Source organism: Mustela nivalis (genome assembly GCF_964662115.1).
Source record: "Mustela nivalis genome assembly, chromosome: 13".
Taxonomy (NCBI): Eukaryota; Metazoa; Chordata; class Mammalia; order Carnivora; family Mustelidae; genus Mustela; species Mustela nivalis.
This window is the reverse complement of record NC_139032.1, coordinates 57,195,621-57,207,915: the sequence shown is the minus strand read 5'-3', so window position 1 is coordinate 57,207,915 and position 12,295 is coordinate 57,195,621. Positions and strand designations below refer to the sequence as shown.

The following is a 12,295-nucleotide window of genomic DNA, read 5'->3' as shown; positions in this document are numbered from 1 at the left end:
TTTTTGGGATTCTCATTTTCCCTCTCCCCCTACCCTACTCGCATTTTCTTTTGTCTTTCTCTCTCTTTAAAAAAAAAAAGTTCAGAAGATAAGGTTGATATTATTCTTTGGTCTCATTCTGCTACATCTTTAGTATGTTCACGTTTTCCTCCTTTAATCCTTTTACTCACTTTAACCCTTTTACTCACTGTGCCTCAGCACCTGCCCCTGTGTTCAAGCACCTACACAGCCAGGAGCCTAGATTCAAAAGACAATAAGTAACTGGTCTCTGCTTAAGCAGCTCAGATATAGTTAGCTACTATCTCTTTCTTCTCACACTTCGATGGTTCCTTTGCTCTTGTCCTCTTACTCATTCCTTGATTTCTTTCTGACTTCAGGCTCCTTTCTTCATGTTCATCTCTCTGCCCACCTCCAGTATCCCCCACTTCTGTGTCTGTACATAGACTTTTCTTCTTGGTGCAAGTAGCCACGTTTTTTTTTTTTTTTAAGATTTTATTTATTTCACAGACAGAGATCACAAGTAGGCAGAGAGGCAGGGAGAGGGAGAAGCAGGCTCCCCACTGAGCGGAGAGCCCAGTGTGGGGCTCAATCCCAGGATCTTGAGATCATGACCTGAGCCGAAGGCAGAGGCCTTAACCCACTGAGCCACCCAGGTGCCCCGCAAGTAGCTACTTTTATCATTAACCCATGTGATTCCTATTCAAGAGTCTGCGATAGCTGCTTACTAGTTGACATTATGGTCACTTTCTACTCTGTGCTTCATAGTTGGGCCTCTGGTACTCAGATAATCTTGGCCTGTAGCTCCTGGCCTGTAGCTTCTCTGAAAACACGTGATTGGCAGGTTAGTCTCCCAGCTCTTCTGTCCACCATTCTGTAGTTCCTCAGATTCCATTCTGCTGTTCTTCACATTCATGCCCATGCACATACCCACCCACACACAAGAATAGTGATTCTTACTTAGAATCACATGATGTCAGGCCTAGAAGTGATCTTGAAAATCAAGTAACCATTAATTTATTAATGAAAGTGAAAACTGAGATCCTTTGAAAAGCCCGTTTGAAAGTCCTTCCTCAAATATTTTGCTTAAACTGATTTTTACCTCAGTCTAAACTTACTTAATTTTTTAAAAGATTTTTATTTATTTATTTGACAGAGATCACGAGTAGGCAGAGAGGCAGGCAGAGAGATGGGGGGAAGCAGGCTCCCCGCTGAACAGACAGCCCCGATGCAGGACTCGATCCCAGGACCTTGAGACCATGACCCAAGCCAAAGGCAGAGGCTCAATCTACTGAGCCACCTAGGCATCCCATAAACTTACTTAATTTTTATGAGTAGTCAGTACCACCCTGTTCATCATATGGTCTTCCATTGTTTATTGTATTTATTTTAATTCTCTTTTACTTCTTTCATCAAGATTACCTTTTAGGATTAAGGCAAAAATCATCTTCTCCAGAATTCTGTAGGGCATGGGGTCCTTATCTTATGGTATAACCAGTTCCATTAAAAAAATTCCTATTAAGGGACGCCTGGGTGGCTCAGTTGGTTGGACGACTGCCTTCGGCTCAGGTCATGATCCCGGAGTCCCGGGATCGAGTCCCACATCGGGCTCCCAGCTCCATGGGGAGTCTGCTTCGCTCTCTGACCTTCTCCTCGCTCATGCTCTCTCTCACTGTCTCTCTCTCAAATAAATAAAAAAAATAAAATCTTTAAAAAAAAAAAATTCCTATTAAAAAACTCGTGTACTGCTTTGAGAATATTTTTTCTTCTTCCATTGTTTTTATAAGGTAAACCCCTCCTCTCCTTAAAGGATTGTATGCTTATAGCTGAATTTTATCAGCTATAAACAGGATTCTGTTTCTGAGTTTTGTCATGAAAAATATATGTGTATATTAGCATTTTTCTTAGTATATATGTTATACAAATGACTTTTTCCCCTAGAGGCAATGCCACTTGCTTCGCATATGGACAGACAGGTGCTGGGAAGACCTATACCATGATAGGAACTCATCAGAACCCAGGACTCTATGCCCTGGCTGCCAAAGACATCTTCAGGCAACTAGAAGTGTCCCAGCCGAGAAGGCCCCTCTTCGTGTGGATCAGCTTCTATGAAATCTACTGTGGACAACTTTATGACCTCTTAAATAGAAGGAAAAGGTACTGATTATGAGTGGGAAACTATATATTTGTGGATCATTGTTTTAGGCCAGAGTCCCACAGAATCACTGACTCATGGGATTTGATGTGAGGCCTTGTTATATTAGTGCCTTTTTGTGAAATCAGTCTCCTGAATCTGATAAATATTTTTTAAACTGCCAGTTCACCTAGAAAGAAAAATGTAAATTAACCTTCCATTAGTATTTTTTTTAAGTGATCAATATCCTAATGTTTATCACAAGACTATCCCTTTTATTTTGGTCTATGAAAAAGGTCATGATTTCAGGAAGTCAGGATATCAACATGTACTTAAATTCCTTCCTGCTCTTTTGACCTATTATTACACTGGAAGAACTATAAATAATGTTTCCTGCTTTCTTATTTTTTTTTCTTTCAACAATCTTAAGGTAAGCTTAATGATAGTTTTCTGAAATCAGTAAAAAGAAAGTCTGTCTTCTTCACATTAGACTTTTAGCTCTTGTGAGTCTTAAGCTGTTGCCCTTGCAACATAACGCAGTAATTTAGAAATGGATTCATCAACTGACTTTAATCCCTATTGTATTTTTCTGGTGTAAAGTTTGTTTAGGTTGAAACAGATGGCTTTAATTGAGCAAGAAACAGTGAAGTTGTGAAGGTAGCAACTGACTGGGAGAAGGAGAGATGGAATAGGGGAGGTGGAAGGATAAAAGGGTATCATAATAGAATTAACCAGATCTGTGACATGTTGGGAGCAGCCACACCAAGTGGAGTGAGTTAAGGCTAAGCACAGTGGAAGGCTAGGGAAGCCAAATCAATTACAAAAGCTAGCCCCCAGCAAAGGTATCCTAGCCCCTACAGAGCTGTTCAAAAGGATGTGCAAATTCCACGTGCTTCAGGCACGCATTGGAATGGGGGGGTGGGGATAGATAGGCAGCAGAGTTCAGTAGGGAGAGCATGTTAGGGCAGACCTCCATGGTAGAGGGGCACTAGGATATTGAGTTGGGAAACTGGAGAATCCAGCAACTAGGCCTGGGCAGACCACCATCTGTGGACTATTTCAAAGAAAAGAGGACCTTTGGGTATGCTACAGTTCAGAGAATGTACAGGTGTTCAGGGTTCAGTCCTGACATGGCAACTACCAAATAAGGGAGGCTTCCGCTCTGGGTTTGCTTTGGAGAGGAGTTGCTTTTCTTTTCTACCCTCTCTGTTGGTTTTGAAGCCTCAGGTTAGCTCAATCACAGCGGCTCTTCCAAGCCCCAGCACTCTTACTTAGGAGCCCTTTCCAGGCAAAAATGTAGCCTGGCACTGGGAAGCTAGAGTGTCTGGCTCTGGGGCTCCCAAACAGACCAGTTTCAACCACCAGCCACTGACGACATCCAAAGGCAGAAAACTGAGTGGTGGTGAAACAAGAAAGGAATTTATTTCAGTGAGGCCAGCACCAAGAAGACAGCCAACTACTAACATTTCAGAGACTGCCTCCAACATGCCAAAAATACTACTCCTAGGGTTTTGTTGTTGTTTTTGGTTTTCTTAAAGATTTTATTTATTTAAGAGAGAAAGAGCACAAATGAGGAGAGGGGCAGAGGGAGAGGGAGAAGCAGATTCTCTGCTGAGCTGGGAGCCTGATGCAGTGCCTGGCTCCATCCCAGGACCCTGAGATTATGAACTGAGCCAAAGACAGCTGCTTAATCCAACCGACTGAGCGCCCCCAGTCCGCCCCCCCCCACCTTTTTTTAACTTTTAGGTTTATATAAGAAAAATACAGGACAAAAGTTGGTGGGTACAAGCAGCTGGGTTGTGAAGGTCAAGTTGATCATTGTCTTGGGGTCAATCATGGGTGGGGTCTTGGTGGCTCAGGGCAGTCCTTCTTGGTTGAGGGGATAGTGGGGGTAATTTGGGTCCCCTTATAGGGATGCTATGCCTGTAGGGTCTTTTAGTGAAGAGATAAGCTGGAAAGAACTTAATCAATTAGGAAGTTTGAGGTCAAAATGGAGGTAATCGAAATCCTCTTTGTGTAAAGAACGGTTGGCAGGAAAATAAAAGCTGTTGTGCTCTGTGTGTGTGTGTGTGTGTGTGTGTGTCTGTACATTAGTTTGGGTGAAGGGACAGTCAGGATATCTAGTCAGCTATTTCTGAGTGCAGTTCTTTAATGAATTACTCAGATATACTGCCCTGTATATTTGCATTCTTTAATTGTAGCCAAGGAGATGGGATGTGCTAATTCCTGGCTTTGAAGTTTCTTTTTAGGGCTCACTAGGGAAGACCCACACTTATTCTGTAAGTGTCTTGAGCTGTGGGTTTTTCTTTTGTTTTTATATCTCTGGTTAGTTGGCTAATATCTCTTTTACCTGTCTCACTGGTACTTCTGAAATCTCCTGTTTCACTGATGGCACCCTTTCTTTTTATTTAGAGTTATTATGCTTTATCCTCTTTATCTTTTTTTTTTTTTAAGATTTTTATTTATTTGTTTTAGAGAGAGATACAGAGCGCAAGCACAGGCAGACAGAATGGCAGGCTAGAGGCAGAGGGAGAAGCAGGCTCCCTGCCGAGCAAGGAGCCCGATGTGGGACTCGATCCCAGGATGCTGGGATCACGACCTGAGCCGAAGGCAGCTGCTTAACCAACTGAGCCACCCAGGCGTCCCTATCTTTTATTTTTTTAATAAATAATATTTCCTAAAAGTAATAGCAAGATTTGGCAAAGGTGAACAGAAACATATATGCTCAGTGCAACTCTTTTTTTCAAATTATTATTATTATTATTATTATTATTATTATTATTATTATTGGACAGGGAGAGAGTACAAGCAGGGGGAGTGGCAGGGAGAGGGAGAAGCAGGCTTCCACTGAGTAGAGAGCCCAATGTGAGGCTTGATCCCAGGATTCTGGGATCATGACCTTAGCCAAAGGCAGATGCTTAACCAGCTGAGTCACCCAGGTGCTCCCTCAGACCATCTCTTAAGCTAGAAACCAAAGCTTATGATCTTCAAATTAACTTTTTTTTTTAAAGATCTAATTGGTTTTACTTAACAATTCATGAATTGGGCATCATTCCATCTAGCAAGCACAGGGGATGTCCAAGGAATTATACAAAATGGAAAAGAAGGTGGACCAAGAAAGTAGCAAAAGAAAAGAAAAGATGGTTCCAGGCAAGATCACCCTCCTTTGTGGGGAAGGGAAGGGGGTCTTATTACGTGAATTATCTCATTTCCCTTTAGGGGGGATAGAGAGGGCCCATGTGACAGATTACCTCACTGGTGCTTATCAGAAAATTTCTGACTGATGGGTTTAAGACACATTTCTGGGGGAGGTTGAAACTGCAATTATGTAAGGTATGAAGTCCCAAATTAACTAATAAAAGTAGAGGTTAAATTGTTTTTATACCCCTGCATAAGAAGTGATAGAAATTTATTTCTTACTTATAAGATTTAAAAATCTAACAGTACATTTTGGGCTGTCCATTAGGAACTTTTCAGGGGTGAGCTCATGGTGTAGGGCCTAAAAAGTATGTTCAGGAATGACATGAGGGCTCTGAAAGCTAGAGCCTTCTTTTATTCCAGAAACCTAACTGTTCCAATAGTTGTTTTCTGATAGGTTACAGGGATTGGTGAAGCTGTTTTCCTCCAGTCCTTCTGCAAAAATTTGGAAGTTTGGTGTGAAACCTAAACTAAGAAAAAAAAGGTACCTGAGTAGTTCAGTTGGTTAGTCTGACTCTTGCTTTCTGCTCAGGTCATGATCTCAGGGTCGTGGGAATGACCCCCGCGTCAGACTCCCCACTCAGCGGGGAGTTTGCTTGTCCCTCTCTTTTTTTCCCCCACATCCCTCTCTCTTTCAAATAATGAATAAATCTTTAAAAATTAAAAAAAATTTTTTTCATTTAAAAAAAATGAAAAATCATTTTCTTTTTTGGCTATAAAGTGGAATTCCATTCTTAACCTCAATCACTATTTTACTAAGGGAGAAAAATAATCTTAGAGTCTTTAATAGATTTAATATGTGCCCCTTGATATATCTGATTTAGTGATGATGATAGACTATAATCTTACATATAGGCCTGAGAAATTCAGTTAGAGCACCAGATCTCCCTTTCTCCTTTGGAAGATGTATCAAGACTCCTTAAGTTGGAAATAAAGTAGAATCCCATATATACTGGCTTAAGCTATTTAGGGAAGTCTTTTTTTTTTTTTTTTAAGATTTTATTTATTTATTTGACAGACAGAGATCACAAGTAGGCAGAGAGGCAGGCAGAGAGAGGAGGAAGCAGGCTTCCCGCTGAGCAGAGAACCCAATGTGGGGCTCAATCCCAGGACCCTGGGATCATGAACTGAGCGGAAGGCAGAGGCTTTAACCCACTGGGCCCACCCAGGTGCCCCAGGGAAGTCTTTTGCTCAAATAACTAGAATGCCTAGAGGAGAATTAGACCATAGGACCTGTTTATTTTAGGAACTCAGGAATGTTATAAGAACCCAATTTCTTTGCTCAGCTCTGTCTTCTATGATATTAGCTTCCAAAACTGGCTCTCTGGTGGATATAGAATGGCTGGCACTGCTCCCAGGACTACACATACTCTCACTTCCAGAAAGATAGAGCAGCAGCATCTCACTCCCAGGCACCTAACAACCAGAAACTAGGACTTTATTTTGATTGGACCAGCAGAGATCCCATATCCAGTCCTGAGCCAATCACTGAAGCCATAAATATACCCTCCACTGATTGGTATAGGTCTGAATCCTATGATCATTCTTTTCATTGTAGTTAAAGATCCTGACTTGTTTACAGCAGTTAAAGACCATCTCTGAAGCCCGGGGCTGGGGTCAAGGAGGTGTGGGAGTGGGCGGGAGGATACATATCAATCTCACTCAAATAACAGAACTGCTCCCTAATTGTAGAATAATGGAATGTTTTCTGGGGAGGCAAGAACAAAGTTCCTCATAGCAGGTCTGCCATACCAACCATGTTCTTGTATCTGCAGGCTCTTTGCAAGAGAAGATAGCAAGCACGTGATACAGATAGTGGGACTGCAAGAGCTTCAGGTGGATAGTGTGGACCTCCTCTTAGAGGTAACTCTTCTTTCCTTACTACCTACCCCAGACACACACACAGTAGCCTAAGTACAGGGAAAGAATTCATTTTGCTATTTAGCAAATATAATAGACTCAGATTTAGCCAAATGGCCATGACAAGCATGCCCCTTCAACATTTGTAAAATGTGAGTCCTCTGAGAGGATAGCTCCCTTCTCTACAGGGCTGTGGAGCATGGGGAGAACCTAATGCATGACCAGGGTACTTTTGTGCTAGTTTCACAGGCTGCTAATGTATAGATTTCTATGGTAGTAGGAAAAGCTGCTGGAGACAAATGGCTTTACTTTAAGTAAAAATTGTTAACAGGTAAGGGGGGTTCCTGACTGGCTCAGTCAGTAGAGAATGTGGCTCTTGATCTCAGGGTTGTGAGTTTAAGCCCATTTTAGGTGCAGAGATTACTTTAAAAAAATTTTTTTTTTTTTTTAAGATTTTATTTAGTTATTTGACAGGCAGAGATCACAAGTAGGCAGAGAGGCAGGCAGAGAGAGGAGAGGAAGCAGGCTCCCGATGTGGGGCTCGATCCCGGAACACTGAGATCACGACCTGAGCCGAAGGCAGAGGCCTTAACCCACTGAGCCACCCAGGCGCCCCCCAAAAAAATTTTTTTTAATAGGTAATACTTTTACCTGGGTTTAAAAATTCAAGAGACACAGGGGTGCCTGGGTAGCTCATTCCATTGAGCATCTGACTCAACCACTCAGATCATGATCTCAGGAGCACAAGAACAAGCCCAGGCTGGGCTCCATGCTCAGCATGGAATCTGCCTGTTCCTCCCTGCTGCTGGTTCTTGTTCTCTGAAACAAACAAACAAACAAATAAAAATCTTTGGGAAAAAAATTCAAGAGTTACAATGAAAATATTCCTTCCATTCTCTTTTCCAAACTGAAGCGACTAATTTTAAAGTGTTTTTTTTTATACCCTTCCAAAGGTTTTTTCTCAGAGATATTTTTAAATCTTCTTTTAAAAGTTATCTTTTGGGGGCGCCTGGGTGGCTTAGTGGGTTAAAGCCTCTGCCTTCAGCTCAGGTCATGATCCCAGGGTCCTGGGATCGAGCCCCACATCGGGTTCTCTGCTCAGCGGGGAGCCTGCTTCCTCTCTCTCTGCTTGCCTCTCTGCCTACTTGTGATCTCTCTCTGTCAAATAAATAAAATCTTAAAAAAAAAAGAGTCCCAGGGATGGTGTAGAGCATACGTGGTGTGAGGTCAGCTGTAGACAGTCAGTGGAGCAGTTAGGAGAAGAATGATGCTAGCAGAGCAGCAGGGGAAGGAATAAAATGGATTTGAGAGCAAGTCCTTGCTAGTAGCCATTGAATAGCCATGAAGATGTTAGGGGTTCAATTCATATACACTTTGGCTGTGGTGCAACTTAAAGTTACAGAAGAAAAATGATGTAAAGGAGAAAAGGCAGATTTTTTTGACAGCATTTACTTGAAAATACAAGAGGAAGTTGTAATTAACTGGAGTATACTTAACAAAAAAGAATGCCCTTGGAAATCACTCGGAGTTTTATACAGAACCGGGATGGGACTTACGAGCTGTTTAAATGCCCTAAAGTGGAAGTAGAGAGCATAGCAGAAACCTATGGTCGTATAGAAAAGCAACCCGTGCTGCGACCCTTGGAACTAAAAACTTTTCTCAAAGTTGGCAACACTTCCCCAGATCAAAAGGAGCCAACACCTTTCATCATTGAGTGGATCCCAGATATCCTTCCCCAATCCAAGATTGGTGAGCTGCGCATCAAATTTGAGTATGGCCACCACCGAAATGGGCATGTTGCAGAGTACCAAGACCAGCGGCCACCACTGGACCAGCCCTTGGAACTGGCCCCGCTAACCACCATCACTTTCCCTTGAGGCAAAACAAAACAGTCTTTTGCTGCTAAATTTGCACATCCCCAACCCTTGACAATTTTAAGTACTAGTTAGGCATTTAGATGGCCCTGTTCCTTAGTGAACTCCTCTTAGCTAAGATGCAATTTCTCAGCGCATTCGAGTGGATTCTATTGCAGAAAAACTCTTCTTGTAAATGGCCTTTTTGGTGCTGCTATGTATATTGGGTGATATTTCTGGCTCGAATTTTTAAAGGAACAAAAAGGAAACCAACTCACTTTCCTTCTTAACAACTCCCATTTAGAGTTTGTTTCATCCTTTTTCTAATTCTCTAAGAAGTTAGCAGCACTCTGCCTTACACCAGCAGTGCTGGAGAGTTAACAACACCCTGGTTAGGGCAGAATGTTATGGACCATCCTGACAGAGTTCCAGTCATGTCCTTTTATCCTGTTCTCGAATAAAGCACAGTGTCACTAGTTTTTCCAAAAAAAAAAAAAAACACGTTATCTTTTGGGGTGCCCGGGTGTCTCAGTCAGTTAAGCATCTGCCTTCAGCTCAGATCATAATGCTAGAGTCCTAGAATCAGTCCCACATCAGGCTTCTTGCTCAGCATGGAATCTGCTTCTCACTCTCCCACTCCTTCTGTGCTCTCTCTCTCAAATGAATAAATAAAAATCTTAAATAAATAAATGTTATCTTTTAACACTTTTCATTATTAGATATAAACCTTACAAAAATACTAAGAAGATAGAAAAATAAAGGCCACCTCCCACTTACTATATACAATTCCCCATTCCCCACTGAGATATCTACTGTTAACAGTTTAAAATATCAAAACAAAACAAAACACCCCACAGTTTAAAACATTTAAATTTTTTTCTGTACTGGGAATTTATTAATTTATGTACAAATATATTTTTGGTGACTCTTCCTTTAATGCAGTGGTCCTCAACCCTAGCTTTACATTGTGTCATTAAGGGAGCTTTTTTCCCTTCAGGTAAAAAAATGGTTTAACCATTTTTATTGTGAAAAATAGCACTCTACAGTAAAATGCTTAAAGCCTAAATGTGTTTAATATAAAGAAACAAACCTTTTTTTCTTTTTTAAGATTTTACTCATTTATTTGAGAGAGAGACAGAGATAGTGAGCCAGGAGAAGAGGGAGAAGCAGAGGAGTCTGAGGCAGAGCTCAATCCCAGGACCCTGGGATCATGACCTAAGCCAAAGACAGATGCTTAACTGACTGAGCCACCCAGGCACCCCAAGAAACAAGCACCTTTATAATCAATTACCCAGATTAAGAAATAGAACATTTTAGGGGTGCCTGGGTGGCTCAGTTGGTTAAGTGTCTGCCTTCAGCTTGGGTCATGATCCCAGGGTCCTGGGATGGAGTCCCCCATCGGGCTCCCTACCCAGCGGGGAGTCTGCTTCTCCCTCTCCTTCTGCCCCTTTCCCTGCTTGTTCTCTCTCTCTCTCTCTCTCAAATACATAAATAAAATCTTAAAAAAAAAAAGAAATAGAACATTTTAGCACCCCACAAACCCCTATGCAAATTTCTAGTCACAGTGCCCTATAATCCTGATGTTTATGCTGATCACTTTTTTTTTTTTTTTTTTTTAACATTTATTCATTTAGGTGTGCCTGGGTGGCTCAGTTGGTTAAGCGGCTGCCTTCAGCTCAGGTCATGATTCCAAGGTCCTAGGATGGAGCCCTACATCAGGCTCCCTGCTCAGCAGAGAGCCCTCCCTCTCCCTCTGTATGTCGCTCTGCTTACTATCTCTCCGTCAAATAAATCTTTAAAAAAAAAATTTATTCATTTATTTTTAGAGAGCTAAAGAAAGCACAGACGCGTACAGGACAAGGGGCAGAAAGAGAGAGAAAATCCCAAGCGGCTCCCCACGGAGGGCAGAACCTGACTCAGGGCTCTACCCCACGACCCTGAGATCTTGACCTGAGCTGAAATCAAGAGTCGGCCGCTTAACCAACTGAGTTACCCAGGCCCCTTACGCTAATCACTTCCTTGTTCTTTGTTATATTTTGCCACTTATATATTCATCCATTAACTATGTAACTTCGTTTTTGCCTGTTTTTAAACTTCATATGAATAGAATCACACTGAATTTTTTAGTGTCTTCTTTTGCTCAACATTATGCTTTTGAGTTACAGCTGTGTTTTTGCATATGGATGTAACTTTGTTTTTATTTGCTGTATAGTATTCAGTCATATGAGTATACCACAGTCTAACCATTCTGTTAATGGATAGTTGGGATTCTTTTGGGGTACTATTCTGCATATTGTAACTGTGAATATCCTTATACATGTATTCCAGTATATAGCATATGAGTTCTCTAGGATATATATCTAGTTGTGAAGTGATTGGGTCAGAGGACATGCATATCTTCACTTCACTAGATGATGCAACTGCTTTTCAAAGTTATGTACACTCCCACACGCAGTGTGTGAGCAATCCTGTTGTTCTTCAACCTTGCCAATACTTCCTGTTAACTTTTAAAGTATTGCCAGTCTGGAATTGGTTAATTATATCCTATTGTGGTTTTAATCTGCATTTTGCTGATTGAGAATTAATCATATATTTTTTAAAGATTTTATTTATTTGTTTGACAGAGATCACAAGTAGGCAGAGAGGCAGGCAGGGCGGGGGTAGGGGGGAAGCTGGCTCCCCACTGAGCAGAGAGCCCGATGCAGGGCTTGATTCCAGGACCCTGACACCACCACCTGAGCTGAAGGCAGAGGCTTAACACACCGAGCCACTCAGGCACTCCACTTTTCATATTTTTTTTTAATTTTAAGATTTGATTTTTCAGTAATCGCTACATCCAATATGGGGCTCAAACTCACAACCCTGAGATCAAGAGTCATACACTCTACTGACTAAGCCAGCCAGGCACCCCACTTTTTATATTTTCAATTTATCTTATGGGTTTCATCTCTTGGGAATGCCAGTTTGGGTCTTTCCCTCCTTTTGGGGTTGTCTTCCTCTTACTGATTTGTATATTCTGGATGTGAGTCATTTGTCAGGTGTTTGTGTGGTTTTTTTTAAAGATATTATTATTTATTTGACAGAGAGAGAGAGAGAGAGAGACCACAAGAGAGGGAACACAAACAGGGGGAGTGGGAGAGGGAGAAGCAGGCTTCCTGCCAAGCAGGGCGCCCGATGCTGGGCTTGATCCCAGAATTCTGGGATCATGACCTGAGCCAAGGGCAGATGCTTAATGACCGAGCCACCCAGGCAC

General features: G+C 41.8%; 1 protein-coding gene across 4 annotated transcripts in view; it reads left to right on the top strand.

The window, feature by feature from the left end:
• Positions 1-12,295, top strand: part of KIF24 (kinesin family member 24) — a 92,083-nt gene that overhangs the window by 37,991 nt on the left and 41,797 nt on the right. For all 4 annotated transcript variants that reach the window (XM_082694575.1, XM_082694576.1, XM_082694577.1 and 1 more), the window contains exons 5-6: positions 1,939-2,154; positions 7,105-7,192. In XM_082694575.1, the coding sequence (XP_082550701.1) occupies positions 1,939-2,154; positions 7,105-7,192 (304 nt within the window). The remainder of the gene's footprint in view (positions 1-1,938; positions 2,155-7,104; positions 7,193-12,295) is intronic.